The sequence below is a fragment of the Mobula hypostoma genome, chromosome Y (genome assembly GCF_963921235.1).
Source record: "Mobula hypostoma chromosome Y, sMobHyp1.1, whole genome shotgun sequence".
NCBI lineage: Eukaryota > Metazoa > Chordata > Chondrichthyes > Myliobatiformes > Myliobatidae > Mobula > Mobula hypostoma.
In genome coordinates, this window is record NC_086130.1 from 97,615 (window position 1) to 117,689 (window position 20,075).

The 20,075-nt window shown below is 44.2% G+C and overlaps 1 protein-coding gene across 1 annotated transcript in view; it reads left to right on the top strand.

Annotated features, from left to right (window-relative positions):
- Positions 1–222: 222 nt before the first annotated feature.
- The window catches only part of LOC134341086 (myb/SANT-like DNA-binding domain-containing protein 2), a 68,092-nt gene continuing 48,239 nt past the window's right edge, over positions 223–20,075 (top strand). Inside the window, exon 1 of the mRNA XM_063038837.1 lies at positions 223–582. Coding sequence (XP_062894907.1) covers positions 223–582 — 360 coding nt within the window. The remainder of the gene's footprint in view (positions 583–20,075) is intronic.

Here is a 20,075-nt window from a genome sequence, read left to right on the forward strand (position 1 = left end):
TTCTTCGGGGCATAGCCCTTGGTCGTGGGATAACGTTTGTGATGCTTAAAGAAATTTGCAGATTGTTACTTAAACGCTTAAATCCGTTCTGAGACGGAGCCTGTAAATGACCTGTGATCAGAAGCCTCGCAGCCTGAAGAATCTGGTTGGTGGGCGTTGTCTCATTCGTTGCCCCGCACTCCCACAATTCCCGGGCGGGTGCCCAGTTGTGAACTGTGAAGGATGGCGGCACCCAGGGCAGCGGAATCCCCGAATCGGAGCTGGCCAAGCGCGGGGACCGATGCCCCGCTCGAGATTGTAGCTCCCACCTGGTCAGAGATAGCGGGCGAACCCCCGATCCCCGAGTGGGCCAGCGTGGTGGTGGAGAACCCTGCGCCCAGCCCGAGCCGGCCACCCGCCTGCCGCGGTATCTCCTGGACGCCGGCCGAGACTAACGCGCTGATTGCGGTGTGGGGTGACGAGCGACTGCAGGATGTGCTGGAGGGCAACCTGCGCAATTCGCACATCTTCGACAGGATATCGCAGGCCCTTCGCGAAATGGGTTACGAGAGAAGCGCCAACCAGTGCAAGGAGCGTATCAAGGTACCAAGACTCCTGACGAGTAAAACTGACTAGCGTACGTATAACAGTAACCCTTTTCCAGTCCTGATGTGGGGTCGCAGCTCCAAACGTCAACTGTTCGTTTCCCTGCATAAATGCGCCTTACGTGCTGAATTCTCCAGTTTTTTTTCCTGTGTGAGTTCGGGGCGCCCATCACCCAGGACATGTCCTTTTCTCATTGCTACCATCAAGGAGGAGGTACGGGAGCCTGAAAACACACCATTTTTCAGTTTTCTCCGCCTCCACCATCAGATTTCTGAATTGAAAGTGAACCCATTGACACCTCCTCTCTAAGTAATGTGTATATATAAAATGTACGAGGAACACAGTAAGCCAGGCAGCATCTATGGAAAAGAGTACAGTCGACGTTTCGCGTCAATACCCTTCAGCAGGACTGGTCGAAGCGTCGACTCTTTACTTTTATCCGTAGATGCTGACTCGCCTGCTGAGTTCCTCCTGCATTTTGTGTGTGTTGCTCGGATTTCCAGCGTCTGCTGATTTTCTCGCATATATGTTTTTACACTACCTCCGTGTTGTTTTATTACATGTTTTGCACTACTTAATTTTATACATATATTTGTAGTTTATATTTTTACTATGTGTTGCAATGTGCAAAACAACAACACGACATATGCCAGTGATATTAAAGGTGATTACGATCTCCAGTCTGCAAAATCTCTTGAGAAAGCTATAACCAGTGTCTTACAGGCACCTTGTAAATAATGAGGTAAATTGGGCACTCCACTGTTTCTTCATGTAGTATCTATAGAAGATTAATTTTTAGATGGTATATAGTCTTGTGCGATTAACATGAGAACCGTTATTCTCATTTTTACTTAGTCCCGTTCAACAGTTTACAAAAAGACATTTTCCCCTTTAATATTCTTATCAACAGTTACATGTTGCTTAAACTTTCCATTTATGTTTCTCATTATTCCACCTAAAGTATGAAACATTGATAGTTTAACAGCCCATCAAGTCCATATTCACACTATGCAAGAACAATTCAGCTCTTGAACTGCAGCTTCATGCTTACCATTAATACTAGCTTTTTATTCCAGATATATTTTAATCATTGGAATTAAATTTCCTATCTGCTTTAATACTATACAAACACAGGAATGAATGAATAATCCACATCTGCCATAGCTGCCTTCTTAACCATTATAGTCTTTCCCCATTCTGATCCTACACCTTAATTTATACTCACAAATGCCAGAGCCTTACATGATTCATCTGGAAATTCTCAGAATCTTACAGTACTATTGCCAGTGAATTTAAAGATTTACTCAATCTTAAATAATTTCATTTGGTATAATCTGGGTCTTTTGACTATTCTTTACATTTAGTCTGCAAGTTTTTTTATTCATTTATTTTTCCTATTTCGTTATCATCAACCTCATATCAAATTGCTACTTTGCAGATAGAAGCAGGACTAGACTAAGTTTTGTAGTGTCATAAGAAAATACATCTTCATAAGAAAGAAATGCCCTTGTTGTCTTCTCCTATAATTGTCTTTGTTTAAGTCATTATTAATCTTATAGTTCATTTGATGCTGCTAATCAGCCTTGCACATTTTCCTTTGGGATTGTGTCCAGGTCTTAAGTGATTCTTATGGATGTTTCTAGATCTGACAGCTCTTTTCAAGGTGTAGTCTGAGATGTGTTGTGCAGTTTGGGAAAGTCATCTTCCAAGTTATTCTCAATTGTTGAAGCTATTCGCTTGCCTTAATATTTTATTTGAATGTTACCATGGTGTCATTAGACAAATTTCTTCAAGCAGTTGTTCAGTTGCTTCAGTACATTTGGTGGGTGGTGTTATTTTTTAATGGCATGTTTTTTTTCATCTGCCCAGTTACATTTTATCTAGCTCCCATAGTTCCTGAGTAACTGCTTCTGTTTTTCGTATTTTAGTATTCCGCGATTTCAAGCCGATACATAGCATTTTTTAAAATTTAAATTTATTGGTTCAAGAAGAATCTTCATTGACACAGCACGATAGAAGGTATTTTAAATACCATTTTTTATTCCATGGTTTGCTTTTGGCAATTGAAGCATTGAATTTGATGTCCCTGTTAGCTAGAAAATAAGGACATTGAAGAAATGTAAGTAAATAATCTGGTTAAAACAATAATATAGTAATAAAGTATTATAACATTTTCTTAGAAACAGTGTTTCAAATACAGGTTAACCAGGGAATTTAGAGAAATGTAAATGCTGCATGTCATATATTTATGTCAGTGCTTTGATTAATGCTTCACTTACCAACAATAATTAGTGCGCTGAGATGAAATAAAATTCTATTTTTTTTACTAAATTGTGGAAACCATAGAAAAACTACAACACAGAAACAGGCCTTTTGGCCCTTCTTGGCATTGACCATTTTCTGCCTAGTCCCACTGACCTGCACACAGACCATATCCCTCCATACACCTCCCATCCATGTATCTGTCCAATTTATTCTTAAATGTTAAAAAAGAACCCACATTTACCACCTCGTACTTTTTATTTTACTATGAACACTCTTGTTCTGTCAGCTAGGGTGTCGTACTTGATCGGACCCGATGCAATTTATAACATTGATCAGGTAGCAGGAAATCTTACGATTACAGGTTTAGACAGTATTAGAATCATTTCAATCACATGCTAAGATACAATAGATGTAAAATAATCATTGGTCAATTAGTTATAATTATTTTAAACCAAAGCTAGCCCATCAGTTCCTCATTCGGACCCTTCCCCTTTTCCCGAGAACATTCTAGCCCCTACACTACTCTTCCCATATTTAGCTATACCGAGATGCTTCTGCATGATCAGATAGTTCCTCATTTGAGCCTTTGCCTACCTTTAGAAAATAATGACTAGTACGTCACCAGCTGCTGGGTAAAGCTTCTTTCTGACTGTCCGAAACAGTAAGCTAAAGCACACACAAGGTGGTTAATCATAAGTTAATCAGTGTCCTCTGTTTTTCCCCCTATTTACCTATTTCTCCATTCTATCAAGGGAAACAATAAAAAAAAGTGAACCAGGGCATTACACTATTAAATTATATTTTAAGGAATCTGTAATCTTCATTAAATTAGACGTAGGGGAATTACTAAAGTTTGTATTATTATACAGTGGATTCTGGTTATTTCAAAGGCCCATTTATTATCAAAGTTTACAACTCATAAATTTTTCTTCGCCAGGTAACCATGAAACCAAGAAAGAAATCAAAAGAGAGGTAGTGTGGTCATCTATCCACAAACCCCCCTTCTATTCACTGTCCAAAAACAGGCACATCGACCCTTAAATCATGGCCCCCTCTGCCACACAGACACACACACATATACATACATACACACGTGCACGCACACACATGTGCAGACACACAGACACACACACACACACACACACACACGTGCACTATAAAACTGGAAAAAAGTCTAGCCCAAGTCCACATCCAAAATAAAAAAAACCCAAGCAATGTTCACTGGGAACAGCTAATAGCCTAGAAGAGTGATCCTCAGTGATCAAAAGGCAGGCAGCCAGCGCTTGCCCTGTGCAAACACGAGGAATTCTGCAGACGCTGGAAATTCAAGCAACACACATCAAAGTTGCTGGTGAACGCAGCAGGCCAGGCAGCATCTCTAGGAAGAGGTACAGTCAACGTTTCAGGCCGAGACCCTTCGTCAGGACTAACTGAAGGAAGAGCTAGTAAGAGATTTGAAAGTGGGAAGAGGAGGGGGAGATCCAAAATGATAGGAGAAGACAGGAGGGGGAGGGATGGGGCCAAGAGCTGGACAGTTGATTGGCAAAAGAGATTCGCCTTTTCTCCCACAGTCCAAAGACATAACTGTTCTTGGCTCCATCCCTCCCCCATTCATATCTCTTACTAGCACTTAGTTCAGTTAGTCCTGCCGAAGGGTCTCAGCCTGAAACGTCAACTGCACCTCTTCCTAGAGATGCTGCCTGGCCTGCTGTGTTCACCAGCAACTTTGATGTGTGTTGCTTATCCTGTGCGCTCATTTCAATGCTTTAACTTCCCTGAGTGTACAATAAAAGCTTTCATCAGCAAAATAGAGTTGGGCATTGGCACACACGCTGTAGCCAAACCACGGGCTGCCCCCCTTGAGGTTCACACACGTTGTCTCTGCATTCCAGAATCCTCTTGGAGACTACAGAACAATGGAACACCCAAATACTTATACTTTATTGTCGCCAAACAATTGGTACTAGAACGTACAATCATCACAGTGATATTTGATTGTGCGCTTCCCACTCCCTGGATTACAAATATTAAATATTAAAAATACTAAAAATTAATAAATATTAAAAATTTAAATTATAAATCATAAATGAAAAATTAAAAAATGGGAAGTAAGGTAGTGCAAAAAAACCAAGAGGCGGTCCGGATATTTGGAGGGTACGGCGCAGATCCGGGTCAGGATCCGTTCAGCAGTCTTATCACAGTTGGAAAGAAGCTGTTCCCATATCTGGCCATACAAGTCTTCAAGCTCCTGAGCCTTCTCCCGGAGGGAAGAGGGATGAAAAGTCTGTTGGCTGGGTGGGTCGTGTCCTTGATTATCCTGGCAGCACTGCTCCGACAGCGTGCGGTGTAAAGTGAGTCCACGGACAGAAGATTGTTTTGTGTGATGTGCTGCGCCGTGTTCACGATCTTCTGCAGCTTCTTCCGGTCTTGGACAGGACAACTTCCGTACCAGGTTGTGATGCACCCTAGAAGAATGCTTTCTACGGTGCAGCTATAAAATTAGTCAGGCCAAATTTCTTTAGTTTCCTCAGGAAGTAAAGGTGCAGGTGGGCCTTCTTGGCAGTGACCTCTGCTTGGTTGGACCAAGTCAGGTCATTTGTGATATTGACCCCGAGAAACTTAAAGCTTTTGACCTGTTCCACTTGCGCACCACCGATGTAAATTGGGTCGTGCGGTCCACTACTCCTTCTGAAGTCAACAACCAATTCCTTCGTCTGACTGACGTTGAGGGATAGGTTATTGTCTTTGCACCATGCCACCAGGTTCTTAATTTCCTCTCTGTACTCAAACTCATCATTACCCGAGATACGGCCTACAATTGTGGTGTCATCAGCAAACTTATATATTGAGTTTGATGGAAACTTGGCTTCACAATCATGGGTGTACAGTGAGTACAGCAGGGGGCTGAGTACACAGCCTTGTGGGGCACCAGTGCTCAGAGTGATTGTAGAGGAGAGCTTGTCCCCTATTTTTAGAGCCTGGGTCCTGTCTGTGAGGAAGTTGAAGATCCAGCTGCAGATCTGAGTGCTAAGGCCCAGGTTCCGGAGCTTAGGAATCAGTTTATTTGGAATGATGGTATTAAAGGCAGAGCTGTAGTCAATGGAAAGGAGCCTTACGTATGGGTCTTTATTTTCCAGGTGTTCTAAGGAGGAATGTAGGGCCAGAGAGATGGCATCTGCCGTTGACCTGTTGCTCCGCTGGTGAATTGCAAAGCGTCGAGGTTGACCGGTAGGCTGTGGTTGATGTGTGCCATAACCAATCTCTCAAAGCACTTCATAGCAATTGATGTCAGAGCCACAGGTCAATAGTCATTCAGGCATGCCACCTTGCTCTTCTTCGGCACAGGGATTATCGTTGCCTTCTTAAAACACAAGGGGATCTTAGACTGAAGCAAGGAGCAGTTGAAGATGTCAGCAAACACTCCAGCTAGCTCGCTTGCACAGGCCCGGAGAACCCATACTGGGATGCCATCTGGGCCCGTCGCCTTCCTTGGATTTATCTTCAGGAAGGCCCTTCTAACGTCCTCCTCGGTGATGATGAATCTCGATGCCACCAGGTCCAGTTAATCCGGGGGGAGCGGGACGCTCCTCTTCTTTTCGAATCTTGCGTAGAATATATTAAGTTCGTCAGGAAGAGAAGCGCCACAGTTATTGATATTCCCAGCCTTTCCTTTGCACCCAGTGATCTCATTTAGACCCTGCCATAGTCTACTGCCATCTCTCTGGTTAGCCTGGGCTTCCAACTTGGCTTGATATTGCCTCTTGGCGCCCTTAATTGCTTTCTGGAGTTCACGCCTGGATTCCGTGTAGCGACTGGTATCCCCGGACCTAAAAGCCACAGCTCTAGCCTTTAAAAGGGACTTGACCTCATAATTCATCCAAGGTTTCCGGTTAGGGAATACCCGAATCGTCTTGCGAGACACACAGTCCTCCATGCATTTCTAAATAAAGTCCATGACAGCTGAAACATACTCTTCGAGGTTAGCTGCTGAGTCCTTGAATACTAACCAGTCTACGATTCAAAGCAGTCACGGAGGACCTCATCCGTTTCCTCTGTCCAACGCGACACTACTTTTGTCACCGTGACCTCCCGCTTCAGTTTCTGTTTGTAAGCCGTGAGGAGGAGTACGGTCTGATGGTATGATTTTCCGAAGTCAGGCCGTGGGACAGAACAGTAGGCATCCTTGACTGCTGTGTAGCAGTGGTCAAGTATATTTGGGCCTCTAGTGGGGCAGGAGACATGTTGGTATAACTTTGGCAGTGCCTTTCTGAGGTTGGCCTCGTTAAAGTCCCTGGCTGTAATGAGCAAAGCCTCCGGATACCTGGTCTCAAGTTCACCGATGTTGGCATACGATATGTTCAGAGCACACTCCACGTCCACCTGGGGGAGGGGAATGTAGACAGCTGTCAGTATGACCAAGATGAATTCCCGAGGCAGATAGTAGGGACGACACTTCACCGACAGGAGTTCCTGGTCCAGGCTGCAGGAGCTTGTCAGTCCAACTGTGATCTCCAAGCAACAAATCACAGGTTCCAGCTGTGCCAGAATCACATCCTAGACAAAGAGCAAATGCAAAAGACATAAGACATAAGAAAAGTGAAGTATATGGTTTCACAGTCTATCTAGAAGATGTTGACCAAAGGAGTGTTGTATACAGATGCAATCTTGACTGGAAGTCATTTGATGCAGTCACTTATTTGAGATAACTCGTAAAATAACAAAAATTATTCGAGAAATTTGGTGTGATTTCCCTTCGTTTATTTGAGACACTATGCCATTAATTGGAGCAGAAGACTGTTACCGAATAGGTTCTAGATAGCATTAGTTGCACAACTTAGAGCGAACAGTTTTTAATAGTGTCCATTGCATGTGTTTGTGTCTTAATCTTTGTATGCCTTCTCATCATCATCTGATTCTGCCAAGAACAGTTTTGTAATGCATAAATTTATAAATTAAATTTGTACCTGGCCTGAGTTATGGGTGGCATGAAATTTAGAAATATATAAAAGCTTTTGCTGATCTTTAGAAGGAATGACCATCTATTGCTTCAGTGCAATACTTATGCAAATTTGACAAAGGAATGCTGTATTCTCATATTGAAAGGTCTTCACTTTCCTGGTGGACACTCGGTTATCAGTATGAATACTCCATCACTAAAATTACTGGAGTAGGTCAGGTATCTTTGTACTCTGTGTCACGTACCCCGTGACGGGGGTAAAGAACCAGCAGAAATAGATACCACTTTGGAGTCTCGTATTGCTAACAACTACTTTAGTTAACTAACAACGATTTTTTAAAAATGTCCATCACAGGGTTTTAAACAATACAGGGAAAAAACATCAGATGTCAAAGCAAAAATGGTTGCAGTTTCCAACTTAACATTGGGATAAATTCCTGCAGTTCTAGACTCCGATTTAACAGTCTCCTATTTTTATCCTTCATTTTATTTAAAAACACCAGCGGATTGTGCTCCGTGTAAATCACAAGAGGTCTTTGAGCAGGACAGGTATAAACTTCAAGATGTTGTAAGTGCCAATAACTCCTTCTCAACTGTTGAATAATTTTTCTGGTTCACATTAAGTTTCTTTGAGAAATAAGCTACTGGGTGTTCAAAGTCATCCACTCCCTTCCGTAACAGTACTGCCCCAGCAGCTTCGTCACCAGCATCTGTTGCTATTGAGAACGGTTTTGAAAAATCAAGTGCTTTGAGCACAGGATGATAACACAGGATGGTTTTCAGACGTTCAAATGCCTCCTGGCAGAGGTCACTCCATACAAACCTTTCACTCTTCCCTAGGAGCTTTGTTAGGGGGAGAGTGATGTCAGCAAAGTTCTTACAGAATTTTGTGTAATACCCAACCATCCCTGAAAACATTCTCAAGGCCTTCTTGTTAGTTGGAACAGGAACTTCAGCAATCGCTTGAACCTTGGCCTGTACAGGAGCCAGCTGGCCTTGGCCCACCACATACCCCAGATATGTGACTGTGGCATGGCCAAACTCACTTTTAGCGAGGTTCACAGTAAGATTGGCCTTGGAAAGGCTGTCAAACCGTTTTTCTACAGCTGCAATATGTTCTTCCTATCTGTCACTCCAGACCACTAGGTCATCGATATAATCCTCTTTGTTTTCTAACCCTCCAATCACCGAATTGATCATTCTTTGAAATGTCCCTGGAGCATTTTTTATCCTGAAGGGTAAAACATTATATTCATACAGCCCTGAAGGTGTGACAAATGCTGAGATCTCTCTGGCCCTGTCAGTCAAAGGAACACACCAGTATCCCTTCAACAGATCAATCTTCGTGAGGTACTTAGCCTTTCCCACTTTATCAACACAGTCATCCACTCTGGGGATAGGATAAGCATCCGTCTCGGCTATGGCATTAATTTTCCGGTACTCAGTACGGAATCTCATGCTACCGTCCGGCCCAGGTACAAGGACACATGGTGACGCCCAGTCTGAGGTAGATGGCCTAATAATACCGGTTGCTAGCATGTACCCGATCTCCTTTCCAACTTTATTTTTCCCGAAGTTCATTCTGTAAGGATACTGTTTAAAGGGTGGAGATGAATTCAGAATGACATCATGCACTGCCCTGGTGCATCGTCTTGATGTGTCAGGAAATAAATCTTTGTGCTTCTTTATTAGCTCCTGCAATTGCTCTCTTTGTGCAGGCCCCAAATGACTAACCTTATCAGTAAGGTCCTTTAAGATAAGGGAATTCGTAAGTCTCGTTGACACAATACTCAGTTTAGTGAAATGATTTCTTTCCTCATTATCAAATTCCTCAGCCCCCTTTGGTTTCGTGGTCATACCTACTGGTACCGCCTCAGAATCATGATACAGTTTCAACATATTAACATGCACCAGCTGAGTGGCCTTCCTCCTGTCAGGAGTTTCAATAACATAATTCAAAGAATCAATTTTCTTCACTATGCGGTATGGCCCATGGAATTTTGCTTGGAGGAGGTTGGTCACAAGGGGGAACAGCACAGTACTTTGTTTCCAACTTCAAACACTTGCTCCCTCGCTCTCTTAACAAACCAATGTTTCATTTTAATTTGGGAGTGCTGCAGATTCTCCCTGGCAAGGTCGCAGGCCTTGTTAAGCCTTTCTCAGAATTTTAAAACATAGTCTAACACGCTGACACACACGTCTGGGTTAGACCATTGCTCCCTGAGCAGGGTCAAAGGTCCTTTGGGCCTATGGCCAAAAATGAGCTCAAACGGGCTGAACCCCAAGGACTCTTGAATGGTGTCCCTCACAGCAAAAAATAGTAAGTGTATCCCCTCATCCCAATCCTTGTCATTCTCATGGCAGTAGGTCTTAATCATAGTTTTTAAAGTGGAATGAAACCTCTCCAGAGCCTCTTGAGACTCCAGGTGGTAGGCAGATGACACAATCTGGTGAGCTCCCAGCTCAGACACTACTTGCTGGAATATTTTTGAAGCGAAGTTGCTACCCTGGTCAGATTGAATTTCTTTGGGTAAATCTACCAGTGCGAAAAACTTGCTGAGTGCTTTTACCACAGTCTTGGCCTGAATGTTTCTGAGAGGCACAGCTTCCGGGAACCTAGATGCAGCACACATTATTGTTAACAAATATTGCAGCTGCAGTCTTTGGCAAAGGACCTACACAGTCCACTATGACCCTGGAAAAAGGTTCACCAAAAGCAGGTATTGGCCGAAGTGGGGCTTTTGGAATGGCCTGGTTAGGTTTTCCCACCACCTGACACGTATGACACCCTCGACAGTAATTGACAATATCTCTCCTCACGTTAGGCCAATAAAACTCCCTCGTGATCCTGTGCACCGTCTTCTTTATTCCAAAATGTCCCCCTAAAGACACCTTGTGGGCCAGGTTTAAAATTTCAGCCCTATAAACCTTTGGAACCACCACCTGGTGCACAATAGCCCAGTCCTCACTCGCAGGCACAATGGCTGGTCTCCACTTCCTCATCAACGCCCCATCCTTAAGATAATGCCCCACTGTTTCTTTCTGAATCTCCTCCTCAGAGAGAGCTGTCTCTTTTAAAGCCACCATTTCTGGATCTTTATTCTACTCCTCCTTAAACTCCTTCCTTGACAAGGACAGGTCTTTCCTCCTTGTTCTCCTCAGCCTCACTACCCCTAAGTCCTGTTGGTATAGGTACGGTAGGAAAGTCTCAGATAAATCAGTATTAGCAGCAGCAGCCTTTCTGGACATGCCTCGTGTCACTGCATATGCGGGATACACATCAGCATCTTTGGGCGGGTCCTCAGCAGCAGCAGGCTTGCTTGTGAGCTGAATTGCTGGGCAAACTTCCCCACCTGCAAGGTCATTACCGAATAAGACATCAACATGGTCTATGGGTAGCTCAGATCGGACCCCTATTATGACTGGTTTCAATACCAAGTCGCATTTCAAAATTATCTTTTGCAAAGGCACGGCCTCTGTTCCCTTTCCAATGCCCTTAATGATGTTTACTTCTCCAGTGTCTGTCTCCGCACCAAATTCCAAAACACTCTTTAATATCAGTGACTGGAAAGCTCCAGTATCTCTCCATATTCTAACTGGGACTGGAATTGACCCCTCCTTCACAGACATGAACCCCTCTGAAGTAAATCTATCGAGTCCCTCCTGAACTCGGTTCGACCTCTCCTTCTTCAGCGGTATTTTAGCCCTCTGAACACAGCCAGTTGGGGTTTTTTCTTTCTCCTTTTCCCCTTTTCGTAGCAAAACAATTTGATGTCACATGGCCAGGTTTTCCACAAGAGTAACACTTAAAACTGGGAAATTTTTCCCCTGACTGTTTCCCTTCCTCCTTACTTTTGTCACTAATCCCCGGTTTACTCTCTGGTTTAGCCAGTGGATTATCTCTACCCACTTGTGGGTTACTCTTAGTGGGAAAAATTTAACCCTATGAGTTAGGGCATACTTGTCTGCTAACTTAGCAGATTCTGACAGTGTCGCTGCCCCTTTCCGATCTAAGTGCATCCTTATCTCAGCCGAGACACAGTTTTTAAACTCTTCAATCAATATTAACTCTTTCAAGTTGCCAATATTCTCATTCGCCCCTTTTGAAGCACACCACTGATCAAAGTATACCTGTTTCTCATGGGCAAACTCCATATACGTTTGGTTTCAGGACTTTCTCAAACCTCGAAATTTTTGTCTGTACGCCTCCAGGACTAACTCATAAGCCTTAAACACAGCATCCTTCACTTTATCATAATCCTTTCTGTCTTCAAGAGACAGGGCTGCATATGCTTGCTGAGCCTTCCCCTTACCACACTCTGTAATAACACTGCCCACTGCTCCCACGGCCACTCCCGATTACGGGCCACTTTCTCGAAATGTAGGAAATACCTATCAATTTCTGCTTCATCAAATGGAGGTACTAACCTAATTTCTCAACTGACACTAAACCCCTCCTCACAGTTCACCATCTGAGCGTTCTGTTGCCATCTCCCCCTTTCAAACACTCTCTGTCTCTCTGCCTCTTCCCTCTGTTTCTCTGCCTCTCTAGCCTCATGGATCCTCTGTTTTTCTGTGGCCTCAGCCTCGAGCTGTAGTCATTCCAATTTCAGTTTCAACTGAGCTTCAGCCTCAGCATGTACCTTACCTGCAGCAAATAACTCTAACGCCTCCTTCTCAAATGTTCCCTTAGCTACGTAATGCTGGGCTATTATCATCCGCAACTGAATTTTCCTCATTTTAGTGGTCACCCTTAGTTATAACCTTTGAGCAATTCCCAACAGCAAATCCCTCTTAGCATCCTCCAACGGCTCAGGGGTTGGTTCTGCCATAAACTTATTAACTTCAAACTCCATTTCTGCTGATATTCCACACAACCAAATCACAAGGAAATTTCCCCAATCAATACAAACCAGCCTGCCGACCAATTTGTTCATATCACGGATGCAGGCCCCAATTTTGTCACGTACCCCGTGATGGGGATAAAGAACCAGCAGAAATAGAAACCACTTTGGAGTCTCATATTGCTAACAACTAATAATATTTATTAGTAACTATGCAATACAGTAATATCAAAGTAAATAATTCACACAGGTTAGCAGTGAATATATATATAAGTACGTAAATCAGTAAGTGTGGAATATATGTATGAAAACCAAGCTTCTTTAAGGCTAGGGGTAAAAAGATACAGTCTTAAGACGTTGAGTAAAGTTCAGTTCAGTTCAGTTCATGGTATGTAGTTGAGTAACGGTGGAGAGAGAGGGAGAGTTGAGTCTTCAGGTGAACTGATGCTGTCGATCTTCTCATCGTCCTCCGAAATCTGTCACAAGTCACTGACTGTGACTTTAACCAGGGGGACCGGTTTTCCTGTGGTGGAGCTATCACCCCGGCAAGGGTGGACACATAGACAACTCCCCACCAGTCAACCCCTTCTTTACCGTTGGAATAGCAATTTGGATTGATCCGCCTGATCGATCCTCCAAAACCCACTTTCTCTGTGGGCACAACAATGCTCATTCAGTGTCCAGATCATGTGTCTGAGGTCTGTACCATCTGATCTCACCAGGCTGAGCATCACCTGTCATTCAAAAAGTCCCTCCTTCCTTTGTCTGTAAAGGAATGCGAGCAGGCAACAAGTCCTTGGAAGTAACATCAATAATGTCCTGTTAGTCACCATAGCAACCTTCAAGCTGCTCAGTTTTTATCTCCATAGTAAAACTCCAAAGTTAACTCCCGTGTCAGTCCAACTGTCAATCTTTGTCTCTCTCTCTCCTTTCCAAACAAACCATCAATGATGAATGTCTCTCTCTGTCTTTCTTCAAATAGTTAATAGGGGCACTCCTGGATCCCCTCATATCTGTAAATAACAAGAGTAGTAAATACCAATCTCTTTTTGAGACCCAACACCCATGAGCAATAAGATCGAGGCATCCATAGCTCCATTGAGATCGTACTGCTGTATTATTATCAATAATAATAATAGTAATAGGTACGTTATTGATCTTGAGTGGGAAATCCTTTTGTTACAACAGTAACACTTAAAAACACACTTAGCAGTGTGCAGACTTAACCATAAAATATAGGATATTAATATATCCCATAATAATTTACTAATGTGCAATAATAAAGTATGGAATAATAAAACTGAGACTATTGTACTATGATGTGTGTTCTCCTGTCACACAGAGATGAACTGTTGTCTATGCTCATTGCATTTGTTAAGAAAGATTTTCTGTAATGATCCTTGTGACAGAGAAGTTGAATGAGTCTGTTCAAAAGGGTGCTCTGCTGCTTATTCAGTAGGTCATGGAGAGGATTGTCTGATTGTCCATAATGGATAACAGTTTGTTTAGTGACCTCCTCTCCACCACTAACTCAAGAGTCCAGGTTGAAAAATGTTATGTTTCCAACAGCTGATGGATTCTGCATTAAAAGATATAGATTTTCTTTCTGGATTATACATCAAGTCAAATCAAGTTGAATTATCGTTCAAAGTATGCTTGGATACAGCCAAATGAGAAAGCAACCCTCTGGGGCCAAGGTGCCAAAACATACATGTGCATTCAAAATAATAAGAGAGAAATAAAGAAGAATATAGTCATACGAGAAAAAAAACATTTTAAAAGCCTGAGCCATAAGTCCCTCAAATTGATGGTTCCAGACAGTCCAGACTGTAGTTCATCGATCCAACATTGCAGGGCAGCACCAGTGGAAGAGGGTACCCCCAACCAAGCACAAATGCCATACTACACTGCCTCTGCCATCTGATCCTCACCTGGACTACAGCAGCAGGTAAGCCTACGGCTTGTGGCCTAGTCCTCACTACAAAAGAAGCCTTACTTCCTATCTCAGCTCTGAATTTAATGTCAGCCAACCATAGGCCCATGACTGCTGTTTGGTAAGCCTGGACCTCTGGGTCAGTAGTTTGGTCGGCTGCCATGCCGGCATAGTCAACCCCTGTGTGTGCGATCGCAACGGCTGGCCGTGAGAGGCAATCAGCCTCTCTGGCATGTAGGCTAGGTAGCGCTTCTGACTGTTAGACCAAGGGTCTGATAGTATGGCTATCCCATGCATAAGGTCTTTGTAGTCCTTTCAGGAAGGGCAGAGAAAGGAGGATGGAGCTGCCAGCTAAAGAAAGCAAATGGAGGCCACGTGCCTCTGACCAACTGTTCGTACACAGCACCCAGAGGTTGTTCCCCCTAGCATTTACTATGTCTGCAGACGTGGCTTGGGTTGCTCAGTCTGGCACCCCATCTGATATTTCCTCTGACTGCAGTTCCCAATTTACATCAGATATCTAGGCTGCCATAACCCAGAACCTTGATGTTAGACTACAACAAACACCATGGCAGATTACTCAGGGTACGATGGCCTCCACGAGTGGTTTCAATGCTTTTTGGAGGCTGCTCTGAGGGCTCCCCTGACAGGTGAATGTTGGCATGTCTATCTCCCTTGGGGCCAGCTGGGGTTCAAAATAGCTTCAAAGGAGGACTGGAAGTTGTCTGCAGTTGAGTTGATTTTTGGGAAGCCATTACAAGTGCCAGGTGATTTTATTCTTGATGTCACAACCGCCTAGTCGGCTTTTCCAACAGTACTTCACCCTCCTCAGTAAATTCAGTACCCTTCATCTGTTCCTACCTCCCACCATGGCATACAGTAATCTTCTTCATGTTGACCTATATTCCACCTAATTGTGTTTGTATGCTATGATGCACACCAAAGTCCCCTTAGGCCCTCTTACAATGGCCTGTTTCACATTTTGAAACAGAGAGAAAAGACTTCTATCATAGATAAGGGGTTATTTCGGTAGATCACCATAAGTTTCCCCAAGATTTTGAGGTTTTCGCTACCAGGTGACTTAGCACCACAACGTATCCATGATCATGTCAGCATTCCTTTGGATGAGCCGGGTGACTTGCCCAAAATCTAGATAGGCTCACAATGCCAGTTTTGGTGAATTCTTGGTGGGTTGGAGAGGGTGGACTGTGTAGGGTAATGTAGAGGGTGGAAATATGTGCATGGCATTCAGTTGGGGTTCACTTTAAGAGGCTGGTCTGATGTAGTGACACAATGACTTGAAGTTTTTACCACTCTTTTGTTCTATGTTTGGTTGACAATAATGGAGCTGTTATTTGTGAAAATCTATAACCATTGTCTCTTTTTCCAAAACTGTAATTTCCAAAGTCAAGCATCCTGCTGTCAAAATTTTTTCATCCTCCAGTCAACATGGAATGGTTCAATATTTCAACAAAGTTCATCCTGTGCAAATATTCCATGAGTCTTTACCTGATCAACTAATTATGTAAACACCAGACACGCTGCAGTGCTGGAAATTCAAAGTAACACACACAAAATGTTGGAGGAACTCAGCAGGTTAGATAGCATTTGTGGAGAGGAATGTTTGATGTTTTGAACTAAGAGTCTTCATCATGAGCTTTTCCCTCTGGGGTGTCCTGCTGAAGCATCTTGACCCGAAACATTGACTGTCCTTTTTTCCATAGATGCTGCTGAGTTCTTCCAGTATTTTGTGTGTGTTGGAGTTTCCAGGTGACTATGTCATGTGACGCATCGTCGTTCCAACATGCTTCAAGGCCGCCACCATTGTCCCCATGCCGAAGAAGTCTTCAGTATCCTGCATCAACGACTACTGTCCCGTTGCTCTCACAGCCATCATCATTAAATGTTTCGAAAGGCTCGTCATGAGGCACATCAAGACCCCGCTGCCCCCCTCACTATACCCCCTGCAGTTCGCATATCATTCCAACCGTTCAACAGACGAGACCATTACCATCACCCTCCACCTGGCCCTCACCCACCTGGACAAAAAAGACATGTACATTCAAATGCTGCTCATAGACCAGTTCAGCATTCAACACAATCATTCCTCAGAAACTGATTGGAAAGCTGAGCCTACTGGGCCTGAACACCTCCCTCTGCAACTGGATCTTAGACTTCCTGACTGGGAGACCTCAGTCAGTCTGGATTGGAAGCGACATCTCCAACACCATCACACTGAGCACGGGGGCCCCCCAGGGCTGTGTGCTCAGTCCACTGCTGTTCACTCTGCTGACCCACGACTGTGCTGCAACACACAGCTCGAACCACATCGTCAAGTTCGCCGATGACACGACCGTGGTGGGTCTCATCAGCAAGAATGATGAGTCAGCATACAGAGAGGAGGTGCAGTGGCGAACTGACTGGTGCAGAGCCAACAACCTGTCTCTGAATGTGAACAAAACATGGTTTTTGACTTCAGGAGAGCATGGAGTGACCATTCTCCGCTGAACATTGACTGCTCCTCCATTGAGATCATTAAGAGCACCGAATTTCTCAGTGTTCACCTGGTGGAGAATCTCAGCTGATCCCTCAACACCAGCTCCATAGCTAAAAAAGCCCAGCAGCGTCTCTACTTTCTGCAAAGGCTAAGGAAAGTCCTGGGAGGGGGGAGAAGATGGCGGCGCGATGGCAGTGTGTGCAGCACTTCGGTGATGAATATCTGTTATCTGTCAAGTAGGGGACCGTGCACAATTCTGACTTGATGGAAACAGACGTGAGAGAACGGAGGAACATCTGGAAAACTTCTGAAATGCCCGCTTCGCTGCCGCTGCTACTGTGTGGTAACCGGAATCTCGGGAGAAGGCCCCAAATCCTCGGCTTTGCTTGTTTCAGCAGTCGGGGAGAGATCGAAGGCGCTCGGCAGAGGATGGCGCTTGGGAGGCTGTATCGGAGAGGCTGGTCGGAGGCTTGAAGTTTTCAGACGGATAGACTCGGGGTCAGGTGCTTCCAAGGTATGGACAAGGTGACGGTGCCTGGAGGTTTATGGCGGGGAGTTTCTCCCTTTTGCTGCCTGCTATCAGGGACTCGGGAGTCGATCGACTCGGGACTTTGAGACTTTTTTTTACTGTGCCCATGGTCTATTCTGCATCAAATTATGGTATTGTTTTCCACTGCGATAACTGTATGTTATAATTATGTGGTTCTGTCAGTGTTAGTCTTTGGTTTGTCCTGTTTTCTGTGATATCACTCCGGAGAAACATTGTATCATTTCTTAATGCATGTATGCATTTCTAAATGACAATAAAAGAGGATTGAGTGTCCTCATAATCTAAGTCCATCTCCCACCCCCCATCCTCACCACATTCTACAGAGATTGTATTGAGAGCATCCTGAGCAGCTGCATCACTGCCTGGTTCGGAAATTGCACCGTCCCGGATCGCAAGACTCTGCAGCGGATAGTAAGGTCAGCTGTGAAGATCTTCAGGGTCTCTCTTCCCACTATTACAGACATTTACACCACACACTAAACCCGCAAGGCTAACAGTATTATGAAGGACCCTGTGCACCCATCATACAAACTCTTCTCCCTCCTGCCATCTGGCAAAAGATACCGAAGCATTTGGGTTCTCACGACCAGACTATGTAACGGTTTCTTCCCCCAAGCCGTCAGAATCCTCAATACCCAGAGACTAGACTGACATCTACATCATTTATTATTATATTGTAATTTGTCCTCTACTGTGCCTATTGTCTTGTTTATTATTTATTGTACTGCCCTGCACTGTTATGTGCACTTTATGTAGTCCTGTGCAGGTCTGTAGTCTAGTGCAGTTTTTATGTTGTTTTATGTAGTCTGGTGTAGCCTTGTGCTGTCTCACATAGTCTAATGTAGTTTTGTGTTGTTTCATGTAGCACCATGGTCCTGGAGGAATTTCGTTTCATTTTTACTGTCAAAAATGACAATAAACTTCACTTGACTTGATGTGGTACCGTCCTTTTGGTATTGGTACTCGTACAATGTGGTGGGAGGGGATAGATGCTGATAAGGAAATGGTGAAGTTTTCCCATGTTGAGGTAATATTTCCATATACATAAAACTCCACTCCTTAACCTTAGAGTGTGCCAGTTTTATAGCTGGAAAATGCTTTACTGTATGTTGTGTGTCTTAAAAGTTTTCCTGGTCAGTGGAGGTTATTCCGTGGCACATTTTGAAAATGAGAAAACTCTGAGGTGTCAGGAAGCAAGCACTGCTCCGACAGCGTGCGGTGTAAAGTGAGTCCAAAGACGGAAGATTGGTTTGTGTGATGTGCTGAACTGTGTTCACGATCTTCTGCAGCTTTTTTCTGGTCTGTAGAAGAAAGTATAAGATAATTGTGATAGGAAAGGCTATGTTTGAGCCAAATAGATGCTGTGGTAAAGAAGATATAGAATGAGGTGGGAAGAGGGTGGGCAGGGTGATAGTGTACTTCCATAGTGTTATTGATCAGTTAAGGGTAATTGAGTGAGTCCCTTTTCCTATGTTTATGTTATTGTAGTTATGATATGTTTGGGAGGGAGGTGTCAGAAATGGACCAGGTAAATTTAAGGGCAGGGTGAAAGTTGGAGGCAAAATTAATGAAGTCAAGGAGCTCAGCATACGTTCAGGAAGCAGCACCAATGCAGTCATCTTTACCTACCGCTCCACCAGCCTCCGGGTCCAACATATAATTCTCCGTAACTTCCAGCACCTCCAGTAAGATCCCACCACTAAGCATAACTTTTCCTTCCACCTCCCCTGCTTTCCGCAGGGATCACTCCCTATGCGACTCCCTCATCTGTTTGTCCCCCCCCCCCATCCCTTCCCACTGATCTCCCTCCTGGCACTTATCCGTGTAAGCGGAACAAGTGCTACACATGCCCTTACACTTCCTCCCTTACCACCATTCAGGGCTCCAAACAGTCCTTCCAGGTGAGGCGACACTTCACCTGTGAGTCGACTGGGGTGATATACTGCGTCCGGTGCTCCCAATGTGGCCTTCTATATACTGGTGAGACCCGACGCAGGCTGGGAGACCGTTTCGCTGAACATCTACGCTCTGTCTGCCAGAGAAAGGATCTCCCAGTGGCCACACATTTTAATTCCACATCCCATTCCCATTCTGACATGTCTATCCACGGCCTCCTCTACTGTAAAGATGAAGCCACACTCAGGTTGGAGTAACAACACCTTATATTCCGTCTGGATAGCCTCCGACCTGATGGCATGAACATCGACTTCTCTAACTTCCCTTAATGCCCCTCCTCCCCTTCACACCCCATTCCTTATTTATTTTTTAATATATATTTTTTTCCCCTTTTCCTCTTTTTTTCCCTCTGTCCCTCTCATTATAACTCCTTGCCTGCTCTCCACCCTCCAGGATCTCCCCTCCCCCTTCTGTTTCTCCCTAGGCTTCCCGTCCCATGATCCTCTCCTTTCTCCAACCTGGTATCCCTTTTGCCAATCAACTTTCCA